Below are 23,961 nucleotides of genomic sequence, written 5' to 3'. Positions count from 1 at the left end.
GTGCCTGCCACAATGTCTGTATTGAATTTAAAGAAATAAATTCATCCAGTGTTCCATGAGAACCAGTCCTACTAACCATCCAATCTTTGAAATAAATTATTCTCATTCTCTGAACTATAAAACCAAATATTATTATTTTGTGGAACATCTTGACTCTACAATAATCTGCATTTGTATATGGTTTCAAGATGATGATGATGACAATGATGATGATGATGATGATAAATAATCAATTTTCTGTGGTCACTCCCTGAAGATTTTAAAGTCTCAGACACAATTTGTAAATGTAATGGCGGTAGTAAGAAAGTAACAGAAAGCAGGGAGTCCATCATCCTTGAATCTTCTGTAAGTTGTCCATAGGGTATGGAGAGACCCCTTAGGAAGGAGAGTTGGAGTAATCACATAGTTATCTGGGAGCTCAGACACATTAACTCATACTGATATATAACTGTTACTGGGAAACTTCTTGTCTTACCCAAATCTAAAATTAATTCCTTTTCACGTGACAGGTATTTACTAAAACTGCCTTCGTTGTGTTCTATCTGTTCCTCTTTCCTGGTTCTAGACAATTTCTGTCCCTACATCTGGATTCTGATTTACAAGCTTATGACCAACCCATGACTGTAATATCTTATTACTGAACCCCACATCTGGGTTATTGACAGTGTCACCTGATTCCAACTTTGACTCTAGCTTCCTAACAAAAGATTCAGACTCCTGTTGCTCTTGTCCGGGATTTTTAGGTGGGTCCATTTCAGGTAGTGGTTCTTAATCCTATTGAGGGGTTCCCTGAAAAATGTATGAAAGCTGTGAACTCATCCCCTATAAAAAAGATATATATGTACACAAACACACACAGATCTGTGTATAATTTCAAGAGATTCATGATACTTTAGAGGCTCCTTTTGAGGGACATCTACTGATAGGTTAACCTATAGTATAAAAAAAAAAAACTGCATCTGTTTTAGTCACTACAAACAGATGCAATTAACCTTTGCTGGAGTCTGAGAAAAGCTAGTGCTTGTCTTTATCACTCCCAAGATTTTCCTCCTAAAAAAATCACCAAAGTAATATATGTACATTGTAGAAATGCTGGAAAGTGAGGAAAAGCATAAATAAGAATTTTCAAATCACTCACAATCCCAGCACTAAAGATACCCAATTGTCAATATTTTAGTGTACTAATTTCCAGTCTTTTTAAATTCATATTTGTTAGACTTTCACAACATCCTTCCTTCAAATTCTCCTTCACTTTTATATAAGAACCTGTTGTGCATTCAAAGACTTAGTTCAATCTTCAGGCGTATAAGAAACTTCCAGGTTGCCTAGGACTTGTCCCAGGCCTGCAAACTTTTGAGCTCTGAGTACAAATTTACCTCCCAGTTATCTTTACCTAAACAAAACATGGTCTCTAGCTGAAGGTTAGGCGTCCATCAGAGATTGCTATTGTGTTTTCTGGTTATTAGTTCTGCCATCAATGTTTGTCACTATGATGATAATTATAGTTCTGGAATCCTGAGTTCAACTCTTATCTCCACTGCCACCTTCTAATTTTGTGAACTGGATAAATTACTTAACTCATCTGTGCTTCAATATTCTCATCTGTAAGATGGGAATGATGATGGAGAATAAAGGAGTACGTGGAAAGTATGTAGAGCAGACTACTACCCAGGAAGCACTCAATAGATGCTAGCTATCACTGTTATCATTTATATATTGTTGTTGTTTCCATTCCTCCATGATGTTTTCTGCGTTGTTAGTTCTACTGTCACTGTTGATTGAAGAGGTAAAGACTCTCCTTTTTAAACATGATCACAGCCCCCCAAAGTAACAATAGTTGCTTAATATAAAATATTCGGTGTTCATATTCCCTAATTGTCTTCCAAATGTCTTTTGTTGTTTGTTTGAATCTAGAGCAAAACAAGGTCTATACATTGCAACTGATTAACATGCATTCTCTTATGAGCAAACATTCTTTTTTTAGCCTTTAACCCCAAACAAAAATGCAGAATTTGTTTTTGTTTATGTAGCAAAAAACAACCTTCTTCGAATGAAGCAGAATTTCAAAATGCTGTCCTGGAGGAGTCGGTGAAAATGTCAAGTCATTGCCTTTACTGAGAAGATAAGCACTTGGCATATACCTTTCTCTGAATGATAAACAAGGAAAGGAGGAAGTGTGCTTCCTGGTAAACTTTTTTATTAGCCACAGAGAACTGAATACAAACATGATGCTAGTGAAACAAAGTGCCCTACAGTAAACAGAAATTGAGGAAATAGAAAATGGATTGTAAATCTGGAAACCATTTCTCTATTTCAGTGAAAGAGAAGATTATAAATGGCCAGACCAAATAGTCTGCTTTTAGTTTCCCAACGCTGGTTGGATTGATGAACCCTTCTTAGGATTTTTAATCCTAAAGCTTGAATCTAATTTAAAGTTTTTGAATTTTCAAACTTTGCTCACTCCATTCTAGTCTGTGCCTTTGGTAAAAGAAAAAAAAATCACTTGAGGTGATATAAAATTAATCAAGAGTTTCACTTTCATGTCTCATTGTAAGACTGTCTCTTACAGATTCTACCTTAAACAAAGCCCCTTTTTCATTTTAAAATGGAAAGAAACCCCAGAATACAACACACACAAAATAGTAATTACCACGTAACAGAAGAAGCAGGATAAGCACACAGTGCAGGAGTTAAGAATGTGGGCTGCAAAGAGAGAACGCTGTCCTCTGTTTCTTTGCCTGTAAAATGAGGACAATAAATAGAAGCTGCTTCATAGAGCTGCTGCTGGGATCACCCATGAGATCATGAGAAGCACCCAGCACTGGCTAACACTCTGTAAAGGCTGGTTATTATGATGATGAGAAAGACACAGGAAGGGATCTTTTGTCACAACTGGTTCTATCAGGAGAGGAGCTTACTTCATGGTAACAGTGTGAGTCAGTTACCAGAGAAGGCAGCAAGCTCCCTGCACACATCCCTGTCACAACGCCTCCAAGACACTCTACTACTATTAACAATACATTGTTAAAAGAACCCAGGTAAAAGAATTATCCTATGCAGGCAGTGTTAAAGGGTTTCCCTCTCTGGTGTTCTAAACATTTGAAAATAGTACAAGAAATGGCTCTGTGTATAGTAAGTTCTAGGTAAGACAATACTGTGGTAAGTGAACTAAACAGAAATTAACCTGAAATTGGACTCTGATCCCCAAGGGAACCCGCCTGTGCAGCCCAGTCCTTACTGGCCCTGAGGAGGAAAAACAACCTTGCTTCCATCTCCACTGTGATCTGACTAGATATGATCTAAGCTTTGAACAGTGCATTTCAGATCATGCATAATACACATTAGACAACACTAAGCAGGGAGCTTCAGGCTGGGGTGTGCACCCTAATAATGAGGAACTGACACAGGAAAATGAAGACCTAACATTTGTAAAGTCAGCCTTTCACTATTCTCTCATTTCAGTCACACAAGTTTCCTTCTGTTAGGTCCCTCTCAAATCATTGCAATAATATAGTAAGTTAATCAGTTAACAAAAAGGGGAGGGGGCAGTTATTCATAGTATCAAAACATTCTTCATTTTAAATGATTTGTTGCATAATTCCTTTTAAATAGACCTTCCCTCACAGTGTGAGAATCCGCAGCCCTCCCCAAGCACCTGGCCCTCTCCATTACTCCTCTACTCCTTGAGAAAAGGAGGGAGAAAGAGATCTGCAATGAAAATTTCCTCATTAATAACTTAATCTTATGTTTCTTTAAATGCTTTCTAGTTTTAAAGGATTTTCAGAGCCACTGTGATATCATAGTTAAGCTTTGTACAAGGTGGTATAAATCATATTATACCCACTTGAGAGGTGAGAAAAGCTACATATAGTAATTGAGTACATGTGAGACCTGAACTCAAGATCTTTTCAACCAAGCCCTATGGTCTGGAGCTGGAAGCAAGTGACCCTGTTCTCCTGCTCACTAGTTTTGTGCTGCTGCTTTTCCTGCCTTTGGTGAGTTGGTTCCAGGCATCTCCTCAGTCCTCCCCAGTTAATTCTGATTCATGCTTCGGCTCATGTAATTACTAAAATGGGAAGGACTTGAGTGAACCAACATTCAGTCAATCAGCATTTAGTGAACGCCAACTAGAAGACAGACCTTTGAAGAGTTTTAAGCAAAGAGAAACGTAATCTTCCTTGTCACTTAAAAAGACTTCAGTGAGATTATCACTTTATCAATTTGAGCCAATTATCTAAAAACAATATTTATATATTAGCTGTACTGGGGTCCCTAGCTAGCTGTGCTCTATCCCTGTTTGTAACTCTGGAAATAAACTTCAAATGGTTTCTTTAAGAAAGCTAAGGCTTAGAAAATGTCTGCACAGACTTGATAAGGTTTCCAATTGTACCTTGGTAAAAATCTCATTCCTTAAATCACTTATTCAACATTAAGTCATTGTACAAACTTGCACCTGATGCAAGAAGATGAGTTAGATGCAACAGTTCTTAACCTAAAGGAGGTCAGAGCCTAGAAAAAGAAGACCAATGCCCACTTTGAGCTCTCCAAGGGCCCCCAGGCTCTGAACAGTCAGCCCCCACAGTTCCCTGGGCCAGAGATGGAACCCACCTCCCCACACCCGTGGTGCAGGCACACTGGCCTTTTTCTTTCATTTCTACAAACTCTCCTCACTCCCTCCCCCTCTGGACTTTGTGTAATTCCCAGTTCTCCCAGCCTTAAAACTGCACCAGGCTCCCAGTCTACTTAGCTCCTCCTTCAACCTCAGCTCCTGCCCTGCTGCCTTCTCTGACTTGCAGAACTGGTCAAATCTCCCCATTAAACCATCTACCACCTGAGACCTTGTCACATTTGTAGTTTTACATGTACTTGTGTGATTGACTGTCTGCTCTCAGGTGCCTACGTTCCTGGCACGGCAGGCGCTGGTTTTAGATGCCAGCGCCTGGCACTCAGTAGGCCCTCCAGGAATGAAGACTGAAGTGTCAAATGGGTCAGGACCTAAGAGGCCCGGGCTCTGTGAGCAGGACAGGATGGAGGGGGTGAGGGGCTCCCCTGAGCTTCCTTACCACCTTCCTTAACACTAAGACAGGCCTCCTGGCTCCCATCTTGCCGCTTGTTTGTCCCAAAAAATTGTTTGTCCCAAGTCCCCGAGAGACTGTACGCCCCTAGAGAGCAGACATTCCACTCTATTTAGCGTTGTGCCCCCAGCACCTGGCTGTGCCTGTTAACTCAGCATGAGATACACTTAGGAGATATTAGCCATTGCCGGCATTAATGAATGCATTCTGGAGGGTGGGACAAAGTGAGAGACGTTATCCAGGGCTTCAAACAAACGTTTAAGCTTGAGTTGACTCTTGAGGGAATATAAGCGACGCTACCCCCAACCAAAGACTGAAAAACAAAAAGGAAATCTGCCTTCTCCCTTCCCCTGGAAAACAAAAACAGTAAAACCTCTTAACCAACGTCTTCACCTTTCCAGGCCTCCACTGTCTTCTGTCCCCGCACTTGACGGGCGCTCTCTGGACGTGTACACAGTCACTGCGGAGACTGCCATCGCGGCGACGCCGCCAGGCATTTTCTGACCAGGGAGCGACTTTTCTGAGGAGGTATGTGGTTAGACCCCCTCTCGCGGAGAGGCTATTTAAGACCCTCACAGGTAAAATAACGGGATTTATAAACAGGGAGGTAAGGGTCTTTGCTTCCGTCCCTTCGCTGGCATTTTGGAGTCCGGTCCTCCCACGCCGAGCTGAAGCTCTAGCCCTCCGGCCCCGCCGAAATCCAGCAGCCTGAAGGCCGAAGCCCCGTCCCCGCCGCCCCTCCCCCACCTCAGCGGTCTCGGCACGCAGGCGCGGAGGCGCGCGCAGAGCGGCGCGCCTGAGGGCGGGGCGTGCGCGGTCCCCTTAAATACGGCGGAGGGGGCGGTGCGAAGCTGCCGCGGCGCTGCTGCCCAGTCGGTGCCAGTTCCTGCCACTGTCTCCTCGTGGCGCGGTCCTCGAGCCTCGCTCTTTCTCCGGCGGCGGTGGCGGCGGCTGCAGCAGCAGGAGAGAGCGGAGGCGAGCGGGCGGCGGGCTCCATGGAGAGCGGCGGACGCCCGGGAAGAAGCGACGCTTCCTCTCCGGCACCCGGGCTCCAGTGACCGGCGCTCGCGCCCAGCACCGCGTCGGAACGGCCGCCGGCTCCGGGACTGACCCGGCCTCGCTGCCCTTCCCCGCGCCGCCGCCTCGCCTTCTTGCTCCCCGACTCGCCTTCGCCCCCACTCCCCGGCCGGGTGGCGGCGGCCAGGCCCCCGCGGCGGCGGCCGGAGCAGCAGCGGCAGCAAGAGCCCGCCTCTATGATGAAGTTCAAGCCCAACCAGACGCGGACCTATGACCGCGAGGGCTTCAAGAAGCGGGCTGCGTGCCTGTGCTTCCGGAGCGAGCAGGAGGACGAGGTGAGGGCGGTCGGCGCGCTCGGTGCCCTCCTCGGGGGCGCCGGGGCGGGGTTGGGGTGGGTGTTCGGGCTGGCCGGAGTAGGAGGGTCCTTGCCCTTGCCCTTGCCTTTTTGCATCCCCTTCCCAGTGGACCCTCCGTCTGGCCCCAGGGCTGGAAGGGATTAGCCCACTCCCTCCTTCTCTCCCGCCCTCCCTCCCTCCTTCCTTCCTTTCACTGGGTTGATTGTGGAAACAAAGGGGCTCGCCCAGCCCTATGCTCTCCCACTGGGTCGTGGTTAGGACAGGAGGCCGAGACGCCTCCTTGCCCCCGGAAAGGTCCCGGGCCGTCTAGGTCCCGCCTAGGGGGAGTTACCACTTTAACCTGCGAACTGAGCGTGGAGCGAGATAAAACCTTGAGTTGTAACAGAGAGGGTAGCAATGGCGTGAGTGTTGCAGCCCAAGCCCGTCTGCCTCTGTTACATTTTCCTCCCGTTACAGCAGTTTGCGGTTTCAGTTAAATGTAGGCGTGATTATGGAATATCCAGTCCCCGTGCTTTAAAATAAAAACTCATTCGATCTAGTTCTGTCATTTCCACTTTCAAGTGGATCCTTTAACTTACAAGCACTTGGCATATTTATACTTGACTTTTTTTTTTTAAACAAGGCCTACTCTTGGAAAGTTTTCTGGCTATAGAATGATGGGTAGTGAAAAATGTGGAGTCACACCAGAAGGGAGAAGATGGACTAGAGTTGGGCAAAGTTGCCATTTTCAGACAGTAACCTCTAGCTCTCTGCATATTTATCAGAGCTGCTTTGCTATGTTTGGCTTGACATCTGGAGAGAAGCAGTCTTTTTCTAAAAGGAAGCAGCAGTCAGTCTTCTGTAATTCACCCATCAGCATTGGGTTGATAGTGAGGCCGTTGAGGTTTTCCTGGAGAACAGTTTTTATTTATTTGTTACATTTATTTAATTTAAAAATGGTTCACTGCTTTAAATTTCCATAGAGCAATAATAGTCGATTGGTAGCCGATGAAAATCTTTTAGCATTGCCACTTCTAAAATGGTTAGACAGGGAAAGCATTAACATTCTGAGTTCTACTTCCATTACCAATTATGTCCAATAAAATTACAGGCTAAAGCTGGAGACGGGCATTTACTGGCTTCCTTATTGCCAGTCCCTGTAGTTAGGGTGAGTATGACATAGCGTACTCTCAGTGGCTTAGTTGTTCTTACTATGCTAACAAAGATCAAAGTGCCTCAGAATGGTGCTCTTCAAACTCTTGTCTTGCCTTTATATTTTGAAAAGAAACCAAGCCCTTTAGTGCTGATCTGGTGCTCAGTTGGGGGTCTCTAAGTGGTTAAACTTAAATTCCAGAAGAGTTTTCAAGGGAAATTGGTGTCTTTGAACTGGGCCTATTTAGGAGAGCCAGAAAGTAGAGAGGGAAAGGTTTTTAGCATTTACAAAGTCAACAAGTTTTAAGTGCATTCTGTTAAAAAGATTAGAAGGCCCTTGAGGGAAGGACCATGTTAGGACAAAGCAAACTTTGAATATAAAATAATACAGTAGCCAGAAGTGATCAAGATAGGTCAAGAATCTTACCTGATTGGCTCCCTATTGTGTAATTATTTTCTTAGTTGGGTGCTTACTAGGTGCTGGGCACTGCCTGAACACCTTTAAGTTAGTTACATTTAATCCTCTTAGTGCAGGTTTATAGGTGAGGAGACAGTTGAAAGCATAAGTACTTTGCCCAAAATGACGTAATTAGGAAGTGGTAGAGTTGGAATTCAGCATCGGGTCCCTACTCCTGATTCTGGGCTCTTAACACAGGGCTCAGTCCCTAGCGACTGGGCACACGAGATTTGCTTGAATGAGTGAGATTTTGTGAGGCTGAGCTTGGAAGACTTTGCGAAAGTAGTGACTTTGAAGTCTGGCCATAACGTGAACTTGGAATTCAGGCTTTGTAAAAACAAAAGTTCCCAGGGGAAGATATGGGAAATTGGAGGAAATTAAAATGATCTGTATTGTGTGAATGGTAAAGCAAAGTCTGAGGAGAGCTTCAGAAGTTAACCTTAGCAAATAAGTGAGTTTTTGGGCTTTGAAATTGTTTCTACTGTAATAAATGCTAAATTCCTAGCCTCTGGTCGACTCAAGAGACCAGTGCCATTATAAAATGAAGTAAAGAGCAAGATTTGGAGAATTTAGTAGATAAGTTCATTGCATAAAACTTTGACAACCTGGAGGTTGTGAGACCAAGTGAATCGGTTTGTTAGAGAATATGCTCTTTAATGTCTGGTTTAGATCTTCAAGATCTTCATTTCTGTAGTTGTGTTTATAGAATGTAAGTTGAAATAAAATAGTAATTGCCGTTTGACCTTCAAAAGCTATGCAGTATTCTAGTCTGGCTGTCTGTACTGAAGGGGGTCTCAGTAGACCTTACTTTAGAATAGGTTATTGTAGGAAGGAAAGATGTTCTAACAGCAGGAGTCTTTATTCTTTTGGGTGTGGTTTTATGTACTTTCCCATTGTATCTCTTTCTGCCCTGTGAGCTAAATAATAAGCATTAGCATTTGTATAGGAAGAAATTAGGCAGCAGAAGTAACTTGTCTCGAGGTCACAGAAGCTGGCAGATCATTTTGAACCCCTTTATTTCTAAATCTCATGTTCACTTGATCCTCTCTCCAGCTAGTTATTTCTGTGGGGAACCACCCTTACTTTTGACAGTTGGGCTTCCAGTCAAGGCAACAAGTAAGTGTTCCATAGAGTAGCTGAGATACTCTGCTTGTGCAGTGAAAGTGGACAATACATTCACAAAAGGTAACCCGAAATGGATTCCATTGAACATATTTGCATATATGATAGTTGGAACAGGGATGCAAAGATGAAAAGTGTCACCTGGTAAGGAACATGCTGTACAGCAGGAGGTTAGACAAATAATTGATAAAAAGGAAATAAAATAAGGTTAAAAGTACCATCAGGTACTCCAGGGTTAAGATTCAACGTGAGTCATTTGGAGTTGGATTTCAGTGAGTGGGAAAGGAAGGACCAAGCATCACAAACAGCAAGACTTGGGGCTGTGGTCTAGTTAAGCTGCAGCTTAGGATAGCATAGAACAAATCATGGATGAAAAACAAAGAGCACCTTAAATGTAAGGTTAAGGAATTGCTAGGCAAGAAAAGAACTCTTACTTTTGGACAAGGAATATTTTGATTTTAGATGTATTCAAGTTTGAGAATGATCTGGCAGCAAAATAGGCTAGAATTCTAAAGAGAGAAATAGAAATGACTTGATCCTGGGTGGAATCCAGGCACAGTTGCAAGTGGGAAACATAGACAAAGAGTCTTAAGAACTTCCATTTGGACTTTTTGTTCCAATTAACTTTTTTTTTTTTGTGGTACACGGGCCTCTCACTGTTGTGGCCTCTCCTGTTGCGGAGCACAGGCTCCGGACGCGCAGGCTCAGCGGCCATGGCTCACGGGCCCAGCCGCTCCGCGGCATGTGGGATCTTCCCGGACCAGGGCATGAACCCGTGTCCCCTGCATCGGCAGGCAGACTCTCAACCACTGCGCCACCATGGAAGCCCCCAATGAATTTTTAAGCTCCCTGAGCCAGGGGCTGCATTCTACAGATAGTAGAATCTCAATGCAGAATGTATGTTTCCAAAATGTCTGCATTCTACAAAATCATGCACTAAAACTAAGACTTGCTGGGAAGAGTAGAGTCTCAAAGCCTACGGAACTCTAAAACCAGAGCTCTCATAAACAAAAACTAATATTAATTCTTCTCCCTACTAGCATTTTAACCCCTAGGATCAACAATCCTTTTCAGACATATATTCTGGGACTCTTATTTCCTTAGAGATTTAAGTCCTTGAAGATGCTTCAAATGGAAACCACTTTCATCAGAATTAACTATCCAAAGGTAGCCTTTTCTAAATCCAGGAAAATGTCACCAGCCCTCTTCATCCTGGCCCGCAGCTCTCCCAGACCTAGAGAAGGGCTACTTCGCCTACTCAGCCAGCCACTTCCTTCAAGGGAAGGCACTTCTGTACGATTCGCCTCTGGTTTTATTCTTGTGATTTTGGTTTAGCGCCAAGGCATTCTCTAATTTTGTAAAAGTTTACCTCATCACTTCAGAACATTAACATGCTAGGAGAAAAAGTCATGGTCAACCCAACTTACCATTATCTACCAATCCATATAATCTAATTTGGGTTAAACACATTTTCAACACAATACACTGTTACTTCTGATCTTCTTATAGCACTCTGCCTCTATAGCCCAAAAAAGTAGTACTAGTTTGCTTAGTAATAGCAGTTGGTAGTGGTTAGTGGATATAATAACTATTGTTGTAACTTACTATCTTTTAAAATGTGTATGTGTGTAGTAGGTGTTCCTAATATGCTGCGGGCCTAATTTTGGCTAAATGCCTATGAAACAGTTAAGTACGGTAGAGCTAGTTTTAACCATTCATGCTATCCTTATTCATGATAATGTGGGAGGAAAGAACAACAACCCCAAAACAGCTTCTAAATAGCTACAATTCACAAAATAAAATTCTTCATTCTTAGATTTAGGCATCACTTGAGGGGTTCTCTGGATAGCTTTGTTTTTTCTAGGAAAGAAGCGGTAGTTTGTAGTGACTAGTTGTTTGTGGCAGCGGGCCATGACCCAGAGCGGTTCTAAGGGTAAAAGCTGAAACACGAAGGGCAATTTGGGGCCCCTTGGTGTAGGGAACTAACAATCCCATGTACCTCCAGCCTCTGAGGGCATGACTGCATTATATAGACATTGAACAGCGTTTTCTAGTTTACACGCTTTTACGCATCCCCAGTGAGGAGGACTTGGCAATATAGGGTATAGAATCTATATTATAGGTTATTCCAATTCACAGACAAAGCTTTGTCCAGCAAGACTCAGGACTGGTTCCAAGTGGACCACTATCACTATACTGTTGCTACTAAAAGTGAGGAATACTTCTGTTCCAAATCTTAAAATCTTAGGTATCTAAGAAAAAGACAAATGTGAGAAATGACTTCTCAACAATGCCAGGTGAATAGTGTTTTATTCTGATAAATTACCCAGTACATGAAGAGGGATAAGGTCTGATAGTGCAGTAGGAGGAATGCTGATATGAAAGTGGTCAGGTTGAATCAGGGGAAGAAGTGTCTTCACTTTTCACCACTCTAATGCCATTGGCTTTGGGGTTTGAGTGTGATTCAAGTCCAGCGCTGCAACTTGGTGGGTGGACTAGCCTCCTTTTTATAAATCTTTCCTTTGGTCTCAGCTTTGGCTTATCTGGAAGGTTAAAATGTTTACTTTCATCTTTGTCATCTTGTCACTAATGTGGTGACAGACTGTCAACTTGTTGGGTGCATAAAATCTTATATGCCTAGAAAAGTAGTTGAAATGGAATTTAAAACCTGTGAATGACCATGTATGGCTCTGTCAGCTGTTGATGTATCCTCTTACTGAATAAGCTTTTGTAACCTATCCTTTGTTACTTCAGTAATACCGTTCTTTTTTTTTTAAAGCATTGGTCATTTCCTTAATAAATAACGGTAATATATAAGTATAAATATATTCATATCCTTATATATGTTTAGTGGTAAATATCAGTAGACTTACTTCATAGCAACTGCTCTGTACCCTCATCCCTTTTGTCTTTAACACCTTATCCCCACTCCCTTCACTCTCTCTCACTTCCTTACAGTGTAGATTGTTTTAACCTCCAGCAAATTTCACCACTTTCTCTCAGATTTTGCATCACAGACGTCTAAGAGGCAACCTAGGATTTTGGAGCCTGTAAAATTATGGATTCTTTTTGGAAGTCTGAGGGAAGAAAGAAGTTTGTAAAAGTTAATGCAACCATAGAATTTAAAAATTGTGATAAGCATTATTTTGAGACAAAGTATAGATGGAAGTGGATAGTCTGAGAACCCTTTTCTCTAGAAGTTTTTGTTTGTTTTTAGTAACACCATTCTTAGAGCATTAGTTAGCATTGCTAAAGCTACATTATAGCTCTACTACATTGGGGATGTTATAGAATGTTTAGATGGCTTTGCAGGGGGTGAGAGGGAGATATTGAATAATAATGCTTTGTGATATGGTTCTATAGGTTTTGATTCTTCCAATGTGTAGAAGGGGTTTTAATTGTCCTTGTTTCTGCTTATGGTGTTCAGATTTGTTTCTTCTACCCTGGCAGACCTCTGCCATAATTCTGTTGATTCTTGTCTATGGAATATATCCCTCAGTTCTTGCTCTTTTTTTTTTTTTTCTGTACGCGGGCCTCTCACTGTTGTGGCCTTTCCCATTGCGGAGCACAGGCTCCGGACTCGCAGGCTCAGCAGCCATGGCTCACGGGCCCAGCCGCTCCGCAGCATGTGGGATCTTCCCTGACCGGGGCACGAACCCGTGTCCCCTGCATCGGCAGGCAGACTCTCAACTGCTGTGCCACCAGGGAAGCCCTCTTGCTGTTTCTTAATCACCATCCTCCTTCCCCCCCACACCCCCCATGTAGCCTTGACCTCATTTGAACTCCAAATAAAGTACTCAGGACGAGTAGGCAAGTACTTAATAACATACTGGTTTCCAAATCTGTACCATCACCAAAGGCTTGTTATCAGATCTCTTAAGTTAGTTGTTTAGATGCTGATCATCTAAACATTAGATGGTATACCTTAGGTATTACTCATTTTAAATTGACCATTTTTTTAAAAGATACATTTGAAGTTAATGGTTTAATCAAATTTAATCACTTTGGAATGTCAGGAGACTCTTGCAGCATCATAAGTTCTTGATTTCAGCTAAATCATTTGGAAGAGAAGCTTAGTCATATGATAGTGATCTCCTGTAGATAAAGATTTGGTTTTAAATCGGAAGCTTAAGTGTTAGTTCAAAAACAGGCACAGACTGTACTAATTGTTTTTCAACATTATTAACCTTATGTAATTTAGTTCTTAAAGACTGTCTTGGTCAAATAGGAACATAATAGTCATTGACCTAGATATATGACGCTGAATTTCATTTTTTCAGAACTCAAACATTATAAATATTGATGGTTTTGAAACTCCCTGTTTACTAAATGAAGATGTACTTTTCTGGTGGCTAGCCACCTGCACTGTCCTGTTCCATTATGAAGGTAATCAAGGAGGTTGCTTAGAGAGCATAGCATTGTGTAGTAAGAACTTTGTTTGGATAATAGAAACCAGATTATCCCTAACTCACACCTAGTAACCAGGAAAAGAGGCTTCCAACTCTGTGGTCAGGACTGGTGGTTACCATTTACTTCTCCCTTGATGTAAGATATAACACTTTGGTACCTTAAACATTTTTGTTTTAACTTAAAAACTTACATTCATTTGCCAGTCTTGATAATAGGGTCAGAGTCTTTGAATACCGTAGATTCTTGGCAAGTCTCGTTTTTGAATAAAATACAAAGGTGAAATCTGATTTGCAGTTCACTTTGTACAGAGTAGAATTTTAACTTTCTGGATTTTTAAAATTTCCTTCTTGTAGTCTTTTTTTAGTATCTCATCCATACTTAATTTGATAGCAATTTTTTTAAATGTATTTTTATTATTTATTTTTGGCTGTGTTGGGTCTTCGTTGCTGCATGCGGGCTTTCTCTAGTTTCAGCAAGCAAGGGCTACTCTGCGTGCTGTGTGCGGGCTTCTCGTTGTGGTAGCTTCTCTTGCGGAGCATGGGCTCTAGGTGTGCAGGCTTCAGTAGTTGCAGCACATGGGCTCAGTGGTTGTGGCTCGTGGGCTCAGAAGTTGAGGCTCGCGGGCTTCAGTAGTTGTGGCACACGGGCTCAGTAGTTGTCGCTCACAGACTTAGTTGCTCCGCAGCATGTAGGACCTTCCCAGACCAGGGCTCGAACCCGTGTCCCCTGCATTGGCAGGCAGATTCTTAACCACTGCGTCACTAGGGAAGTCCTTGATAGCAGTTTTTAATAACACATTTTTAATGAATCTTTGCAGACCCATTTTTAATTCCTTCTTGCTGTCATTTATCATTAACTGTCAGTAATTATAAAAACAAGTACAACTGGCAAAATTTGGGGAGCAAGCTTATCTTTTTTTTTTTTTAATTTATTTATTTTTTGCTGGGTTGGGTCTTTGTTGTGCTCAGGCTTTCTCTAGTTGTGGAGAGCAGAAGTTACTCTTTGTTGCTGTGTGCTGGCTTCTCATTGCGGTGGCTTCTCTTGTTGCAGAACACGGGCTCTCGGCGCACGGGCTTCGGTAGCTGTGGCTTGCGGGCCCAGTTATGGCTCGCAGCCTCTAGAGCACAGGCTCAGTATTTGTGGCACACGGGCTTAGTTGCTCCGCGGTATGTGGGATCTTCCCGGACTGGGATCAAACCCGTGTCCCTTGCATTGGCAAGTGGATTCTTAACCACTGCGCCACCAGGGACATCCCAACAAGCTTGTCTTGATAGGCTAATTCAACTCAATTGGTGGGAAAGCAGAAGAGCTAGTAATGGCCAACAGTGAGTATTTAGTCTAGGATCTAAGGTATTTAATACTAACACTCAACAGTCTTGAAAGGATAGTTACTTCTTTTTACAGAGGACGACACTGGTACCCATCACCGTGTGCATCAAGGAATGAAACACATCTTGTTTATGATTAGTAGAGTTATAAACATCTTCAAGTTGAAACCTGTGCTTTCTAGTTCTTGCTAGATTTGTTTATTCTGGCTCTTTAGTTTCTAATTTTGATACATAAGCCCTATTTGCTAATACTTAAGAAAGCTTAAATTTAAGGCTGTCTTACATTTTACTTTACCAAAATTGCTATATTTGGACTTGGTGGTTCCCTCAGTGTCAGCCATTAGTACTTTAGCTAAGGCTTTGTCAACTGTTGGGTTCATTTACAGTGCTTTCTCTGGACTTGCCACTGTTCTGCCAGTTATATACTTGGAGGAGTGATGCTGGTAGGAGCAGTAGAGTCCTATCCAGATCAAGAATGAGAGAAACGGAGCTCAGATCACTGGAGCATTAGTTGATCCACTGCTCCGTGGTGATGGTGTGTCCATAGGCAAAGGTGTGCTGCTTTTTTTCAAGTTGAGGGGGATTGTGCACCTGGACAGGTGTTCCCTCATCTTCCAACCCTGTTTTAGAGGTTTGGGGGAAAGGTGGGACTTGCTAAACTACTACTGTCAGCCTGGAACTTTCCATTTGGGGAAGGTTGAGTTCTGGCAACTTACTCAAGTAGGTGAATTTTGGGCTGGCTGTGAACTCCTGAGGGCCATCCGTTCCTCTGGCAGTAGGGAGGAAGCTGGGCAGAAAGCTGGCACAGTGTCAGAAAACCAGAACCTGCATTGGGGATCAAGCTTTGCTCTCAGTTGATTGATTTCTGGTGAGAATTCTTTGCATTTACTTGAAGGCAATATACTAAGGTAATTTTGCAGACATTTTTGTTGAAGTTGGTCAAGATGTTACCTTCATGAACATTATTTGGTTATTTATCATAGCCTTTCTCCACCCCCCCAACTTCGGTGAATTCTAACCTAACCTGGCACACAAATTTTCACTTATAGGATGAATATATATTTCCTGTTTCAGATACCATTAAAAAGTGAACTAATAGGATACTACTCTGTGATAATACAGTGTTTGTTTTTGTTTGTTTCTTTTTAAGTGTGTGCACATTTCAATCTTAATACTGTTCTTGACCCAGATTTGCAGAGTTTCCTGCAAAGGCCAAACAGCGTTTTAGGCTTTGTGGGTCATACCGTTTCTGTTGCAGTTGCCCAATTCTGCTGTTGTAGCATGGGGAAATGAATGTGAATGTGCTTCTGGGGCTGGGGTTTACAATTATGGTCGATCTTGCAGGTGCTGTTGGTGAGCAGCAGTCGGTACCCAGATCAATGGATTGTCCCAGGAGGAGGAATGGAGCCCGAGGAGGAGCCTGGCGGTGCTGCTGTGAGGGAGGTTTATGAAGAGGTAAGATGAAGAGTAGCATGTTCTGGGTGAGATTCACAAACAAGGCACTTTGCTGCGTACACCGGGGAGAAGGCAAGAAGACAGGCAGATCCCACAGGTGCTGTTTGGTTGTCTAATTCAACATTTTAAAGCATGTGACTACAGCTAGTGCTTTGCTAAGCAGGTTTTTTTTTCTACCTGGTAAAAATAGACAGTAAGTCTGATTGGTGATCAACATATAACATGATGGCCTTGCCCCAGAGCAAGGTTTGTATTAACTGAGCAAACATGCACAGAGACATTCCTCATATGCTACAGTTCCTTTTCAAATGAATAAAAAAGCCAGTTGCTTTTATTTTACTGGCTTATTCTTAAAGTTCAGTAAAATAAGGGCACACACATGCACAAAAGCACACTTGGCCTGCCTGTCTTCTCACACCTGATGAGAGATAGAACTTGCTTTTACTCAGGGGCAAAACAGCATAGATCAAGTGCCATAAAAACTTGAACAGCATTTAGGGCATAAATGAGAAGTGAATGGTAAGGCTCTCATTGGGTGTTGGTGCATAATTGGAAAGGTTTCCTAGAGACGGGTCTTAAGGGATGAGCATCCTCTAGGAGACAGCATGTGCCAGTTTGTTATTTTGCAGTATGGGTTTGAATGGGGCACACACTGAAGTTCCAGTGTCCCAGTACTAGGTAAAAGGAACAGGACTGTGCAGTGGAAGTGTAACACATAGAAAATAACTTGCATATAAATTTTGTTATGTAGAGGTAAAATTTTTACATTTCATCTTTTTTTAATAGGCTGGAGTCAAAGGAAAATTGGGTAGACTCCTGGGCATATTTGAGGTGAGTTACAAAAGTAATCCTCATCTTGCTGATGATAGAATTGATGATTTCTTTCTTCCTAACAGGCCAGCAGCCTGAACTAGACATTCCTCTAAAACTATCAGTAGGCAAGCAAGTCATAAGGATTAGGAGGGAGGGAAGTAAAAGCTGCTTGACTTTCGTATACCATGAATTTTATACAGCATTATTACAGTGGTAATTTGTTTTATATGACAATGCAGTGGGGCTGATATAGACAGACTTACCTCTTGGTTCACTGTATACAGTTTAGGTATAGACTTTTTAGGAGGTGATATCCTTAGTATCACCTAAGGGCTTAGGTTTCTAATGGATAGTGTCTTGAAATGTACCCTTTGCCTTCAGCATGTAACATTGGGTGATATACATAATGACTTTATCCTGAAAGGACACCATGAGGATGCAGAACTCAGATACACAGACTAGATACTAGAAGCGTAGAATTTTCTTGTATAATTTGTTATGACTGAAGTCAGAATGGAATTTGTGGAGAGGAAATTTGGAAGTGACAAGTATTCTATGGAAGGTGGGGAGAAATGAGGTCAGGTCATGAGACCCAAGCTGTTCTCAAATATATTTTCATCCAAAATTCAGACCTAGATACATGGTATATCAGATACATTGTGACTTTTTTTTCCCTACTTTTTTTCCTAAGTAACACTTAGATATTATTTAAGTGTTAGTTTAGTCCTGCTGGTAGGACTATATAAATACAGTCCTTACAGATTTTAATTTTAAGCCTTTTACAGGGATTCAGAAAAAATTCTGATTGTACAGCACTTGATAGAATTGATGACTTCCAGAATACAGTAATTGTTAAGAATAGAGTTCTTAAGATAACTATTCAGAATTTTGCAGAATTCAGCACTTGCTTTAGCCAGTTATATAGCACCATCTCCTGGTTAAACTGGAAAACATATTGCGAGTTTTCTTTCATTCTCAAAGACATAAGACACTGAATGAGTGGATTGCTCAGGTGATTTGTGGTAGAAAAAAAAATAGGGCAATTATCTAAAGTCTTAGACTATAGCAAACAAGGCTAACTTTAGTCAAGATGAAGATGAGCCCCTTCATCTTAAGGCCAACTTGGGTTTAATTTTGAACCTAGAGACAAGGCTAGGCAGCAGTTTTAATATGGTTAAAAATTGAGTTTGGGCATATAGGACTAAAATATCAATGTAACGTTCCAGAAATGGACTATCCTAGGTATTATTCTCAACCTTTGCTGCGCATAGTTCACCTGGAAGCTTTTAAATACTTAGGCCTCCTCTCAGACTCACTGAATCAGTGTCTCTTAAAAAAAATTTTCATCCTGGGTGATGAAGTAGATGGTCACGGTTGAGAGGCCCTGGTCTAGGTTAATAGGGCTGTGCTCTGTATGCATCTTGTGACCCTCTAAGAGGCATGTTCTAAAGGAACTGGGGCTATTTGCTCTTCTACAGAGGTCCTAAAGGAAGCAGTTTCCATAGTCAGAAAAGACTGTTGGGATTAGCCCACAGGAATAGGACCTAGGATAAAGATGACAGGAATGCAGTTCTTTTAATATAGATTCCATTCCAATCTTAAGATTTTCTTTATGAAAATTGTCTAATGGACAGAAATCAAAGTGCTAAAAGTTTAGTATTGGGAGCTAATTTCACCATTTTAAATACTTTGTCTCATATAAACTCACTTTTAGGCTGGGTTATATGACTGAGTATACTTGTCTATATTGGCAAATAGACTATGCTAATGTATGCCACACTGAATTTTTCACACGAAAATGTGTATATGGCTAGCTCTTGTAGATTAAAATGCTTTTCTTTTTATATTCAAGCAGAACCAAGACCGAAAGCACAGAACATATGTTTATGTTCTTACTGTCACTGAAATATTAGAAGACTGGGAAGATTCTGTTAATATAGGTAAATTCCCTTTCCTTTTGCTATCTGAATTCTCTTAATTTAAATACTACATATGTGTATTCAGTTTTCATCTTAAATTATGTTGGGTTACTTTTTAGAGAAGATCAATATACATCTCCAAATTTGAATTATCTTAAAATTGTTCCCCAATATATTGTTGTCTAAGCCATTCCCAAAAACATAGTCATTATTTGTGGAGACAGTTGAGGGGGCATTGTTAATAGTGTATAGCTTTTTAAAATTGACCTCATTATTTTTTATTTCATACTGTTTTTTAGGAAGAAAGAGAGAGTGGTTCAAAGTAGAAGATGCCATCAAAGTTCTCCAGTGTCATAAGCCTGTACATGCCGAGTACCTGGAAAAACTAAAGCTGGGTTGTTCTCCAACCAATGGAAATTCCACAGTCCCTTCCCTTCCAGATAGTAACACCCTGTTTGTAACTGCTGCACAGACCTCTGGGCTGCCGTCTAGTGTAAGATAGAGAGAATTGGAAGGACCTCTTCCACCATGTGCAGTCTCGTGGGCAGAGGCTTTATTATCCTTGGCAAACATCTGAATGACGCTTGCAAACTGTCTGAATTTGCCATGCAGGATTTTCAAACAATCTGCATGTTTTTCAGATGCTTTCAAATCTTCTTTAAAAAAAAAAAATAGTGTAAAATATTTTAATAAGCCAAAGCCATGTGGAATTTTTTTTGGATGCCTTAACTGTGCCCCCAGCCCACCAACCTTATTATTTTGGTTGGCATTTTCACAGCATTTTTTTTCAGTTTTTTGTCCATTTGATGTCAGTCTGTGGTTTTTGTCAGATCAGCTTATTTGTGGGTATATTTTTCCCCTAAATTGTTTTCTCTTTCACAGTATTAACATATTCAACAAATCCTTCTGTTGTGGGAATTTACGACAGTAATTCTTGATATTAAAGCAGTCCATCAACCCAAAAACTTGTTTCATAGGATCACAATTTTGATTCATAGATTCCAGATTTGGACTATTTCTATATGGCCCTATTTTCCGGAATTTGTCAACTCATTTGTCGCAGTTTTCACAACCGGTATTATGTCCCTAACTACCTGATATGGCCAGTTCCCTTAAAACTCAATAGTCCTTTAACACAAAGTTTAACTCGGTAGAGCTGGTGATAGTTAGGCAGGTACAGTAAGCAAAATGCATGTAGTACATAACATCACGAAAACCGTATTCATGGAATTTGAGTTAGCATGCTCCATTGCCGATTCCCTTCATCCATAATCTCTCTTTACACAGAATACATGAGAACCATATTTCCTTCAATGTAAATTGCTTTTAAAAACATATTTCCAGTTTTTTAATTCAGTGACATCTCTTCAGTTAAACTTGCTGGTTACCACCTTAAATGCCAGTCAGTGCTGACTGCATCACAATTGAGTGAAATGGCCTCTTGTTCAGCTGTTACAGACCTAGATTGTTAAGGCACCTTAGAACATCTCATCTTTTACAGCTGGTCAGTAGGTACTATTTATCATATAACTAAATATTGGGGCACTGGAACATACCTGAATTAAGAATTGCTTTGTCTTACACTTGTCTTTATAGTCACTTAAATCCAAGAATCCCATCTAAAACACATAAATACCTTGTCTGAAACACCTATACTTCCCTGACCAAGTCAGAAATGAGGTGGGGGCAAGTGAAAGATGATTCCATATGTAGACATTCGTTAGCTTCTTGTAAATAATTGTAACTGGTGGAATATAAAGTAGAAAATAAGCATAGTTATACATTTGTTCTATAAATTGTTAACCTTTAAAAATATAATTGCTGCTAAAAATAGAGTGCTGTTACACTTAAGGAAAATTGGTGCCACTGTTTTGAAAATGAGATCTTGTGCCATAAATGCAGCTGAACTAAATATAAATATTAGTTCACAAATTAATGCTGTCAAAGGAATGAGTGAAGTAGAAAAACTTTTAACCAATGCTATTTCATTCTAAATTATGTAGTGTGATCAAACATCATCCAGAATTTTTATATTTTTCTTTGTACAGAGGTTATGTATTCTGGGTGTTTTTTTAAAAGGAAACATTTTAAATCCCACAGATTGACACTTTGTATCAATCTTCGATGGACTAAGGGTTTTTTCCTCAGTGATCTCTGAAGTTTCTTTAAATTATATACTTAACACAGCAGAGAAACTGGATTGTTTTTGTATATAAGACTGTGTACACCTGAAATGTTGTCAGAAGTACTGGGAGTGGGGGGGGAGGGCTGGGTATCTTGTATATGATATTAGAAGTAATGATGCATGAACTTATTTTATAAACCCTTGGACTATGTATTTGACATGTAAAATATGTACAGTATTAATGTCAGCCATTTCTTAAAAGTGAGCCTATAAATATTGTTGTATAATTTTCTTTGGTCAGAAACATTTGGACTAAGTAGTGCCACTGGGTCGGGTTTTCTTCAGTGCCATTTAGCAAACCACCTGTCTTTACTATGCAACTAGCAAAAATTTGTATAATGCATCAGAATATTTCAGTCGTCACACTTTAAATTTCACATGAAGGGTTCTTCACTATTCTTTTGGAACCCAGCCTAGCAAAATTAGAGGAAAGGCGCTAAGGAGATTTATTTCTGTTAAGAGAAAAAAGCCTACATTTGCAGACTCAACAGTTGAATCTACTATAAATAACAAACACTGTCTACTATCTCAACTCTTAAAAGTTTACAGTGTTGGGACTGTCATTTGTGCTTTCTGTGGGGTAGTTGGATAAAATTGGGCAGCTAAAATTTTCAGTTCCGTGTGGCTCCTAAATTTTAAAAAGTTTGTAAGTTGATTCGCAGACACAAAGTAGCAGCTATCTTGCATGTGTGTTGTTGGGTTTTTGTTTGTTCATTCGTTCGTTTGTAAACCGGTGAAATTTTCCAACCAGGCACATGCCATTCAATTTTCTGTTGATCATACAGTTGTATAAAGCAGCAAAACTGAAGGGGGAATGATTGTTGTATACACTTCAAATTGCTTTGCATGGTCTCATTTGAGATAATTGGTGTAAGAATCTTGACTTTTTTTATATTTGGAAACATCAAATAAAAAATGGAAATGAATTTTTTTTTAACATATCTTAACACTGTCCAAGTGAAAACTTGTCTGGCATTCCACAGTAACAACTTTACTGTTTTCCCATGGGTGGCCATATAATTATCTCTTAGTAGTAGTTCATTTATACACTTCCCTTTTATGATCCTTACTAGTGGAACTGAGTTAAAAGGAACAGCTCACCAGTAAGGTGTTGCCATTACTCTCCTAATGTATGTTTTCCATCTTATTGGACACCAGTCATGCCACTGTGGTTGTCTTATTTATTGCTAGTCCCCTTTCCTAATGGGGTTTGTGTTATAATTATTTTAACAATTTTCAAGGGCTCTTGGCTTATTCTGTGAGTATTTTGCTGAAATATGTTGCAGACACTTTCTACACTACCATCACATTATTTTTTTTTAAATATTTATTTTGGTTGCGCTGGGTCTTAGTTGCGGTACTCAGTATCTTCGTTGCCACCTGCAGGATCTTTAGTTGCTGGACGTGGGCTCTAGTTCCCTGACCAGGCATCAAACCCGGGCCCCCTGCATTGGGAGTGTGGAGTCTTAACCACTGGACCACCTGGGAAGTCCCCATATTAATTATTACAGCTCTGTTTTAAAAGGGTGACTGGTGAGGCCATTATATTTACCCAAAATATTATTTACCTAAGATGAGCCTTAGAATCCTCACATAAAAGTTCTACTCAAATCTCATTTGGTTTTTGATTAGGATTGTTAAATTGGAGGAAAAGAGAAAACTTGGCATTTTCTAATGTCTTCATGTTGGAATACAAGAATTCTCTACATGTCTCTTACACAGACTAAACACTAGTTGAGTATTTATTGAAGTATAGTTTGTAATGGATTTGTGACAGCTGGAACGTTGCTGTGTAGCTGACTGTCTCGAAGTTTCCATCCAATACCTTGTTTCATAAATTTTTAATGCAACTCTTTACCATTAGCTGCACAGTAGTCAGCACCTGCTTTATGCCTAGCAGTAGAGCTACAGAACAGAACAAGTTTGTACCCTCAAGGAGCTTATATTCTAGTGAAGTAGAGATGAGTGATATTTATTTATACATCAGAAAATGTCTTTCAAGGTGTTAGATCTATTTTTTAAGACATATAGGTACCATCTTCAAAAGCAAAATTTTATATAAAAATGTGATCCCCATCAAATGCTTTATATACATACATTTTATATGGAATTGTAGAACAAAGGTTGAAAAGTGATCTCATCCCTGGTGCTACTTTCTCTCATTTTTAATACCTTCCTGACTAGTGCCATTGGCTAAATTCTAGCAGTAAGATGAGAAGGCTTCTAAGGGCCATCTTGGCATTGCATTATGTCAAAGACCCTAATTTACTCTGAAACTAGCTTTTTTAAAATTTTATTTTTGACTGGGTTGGGTCTTCATTGCCGTGCATGGGCTTTCTCTAGCTGTGGCAGGCAGAAGCTACTCTTCATCGCAGTGCACGGGCTTCTCACTGCGGTGGCTCCTCTTCTGAGCACAGGCTCTAGGCGTGTGGGCTTCAGTAGTTGTGGCACATGGGCTTAGCTGCTGCGCTGCATGTGGGATCTTCCTGGACCGGGGTCGAACCTGTGTCCCCTGAGTTGGCAGGCGGATTCTTAACCACTGCACCACCAGGGAAGTCCCCAGAAGCTAGTCTTAAATTCCTCTACTTTGATGCGATTTCAACTAATTATCCCAAAAGTTACTCTTCCCAATATGTGGAATACTACCCTCTGGACATCCCATTTCCTGGTTCTAATTAAACACCAGTGCCAGA

General features: G+C 41.0%; 1 protein-coding gene across 2 annotated transcripts; it reads left to right on the top strand.

The window, feature by feature from the left end:
- The first annotated feature begins 5,928 nt into the window (after positions 1-5,928).
- NUDT4 (nudix hydrolase 4) lies at positions 5,929-22,202 on the top strand. 2 transcript variants are annotated; one of them, XM_065886976.1, is made up of 5 exons: positions 5,929-6,427; positions 16,241-16,351; positions 17,138-17,182; positions 19,020-19,104; positions 19,383-20,043. In XM_065886976.1, exons 1-5 carry the CDS (start codon positions 6,329-6,331, stop codon positions 19,583-19,585), a joined length of 543 nt encoding a protein of 180 aa, XP_065743048.1. In that variant the 5' UTR covers positions 5,929-6,328; the 3' UTR covers positions 19,586-20,043. The 2 variants fall into 2 exon arrangements, with proteins under 2 accessions (XP_065743048.1, XP_065743047.1); XM_065886975.1 differs by having other exon boundaries at positions 5,958-6,427; positions 19,017-19,104; positions 19,383-22,202.
- The last annotated feature ends 1,759 nt before the right edge of the window (positions 22,203-23,961 follow it).

The sequence above is a fragment of the Phocoena phocoena genome, chromosome 11 (assembly GCF_963924675.1).
Source record: "Phocoena phocoena chromosome 11, mPhoPho1.1, whole genome shotgun sequence".
Taxonomy (NCBI): Eukaryota; Metazoa; Chordata; class Mammalia; order Artiodactyla; family Phocoenidae; genus Phocoena; species Phocoena phocoena.
The sequence above is the reverse complement of the archived record's forward strand: the minus strand, read 5'-3'. Positions and strand labels throughout refer to the sequence as shown.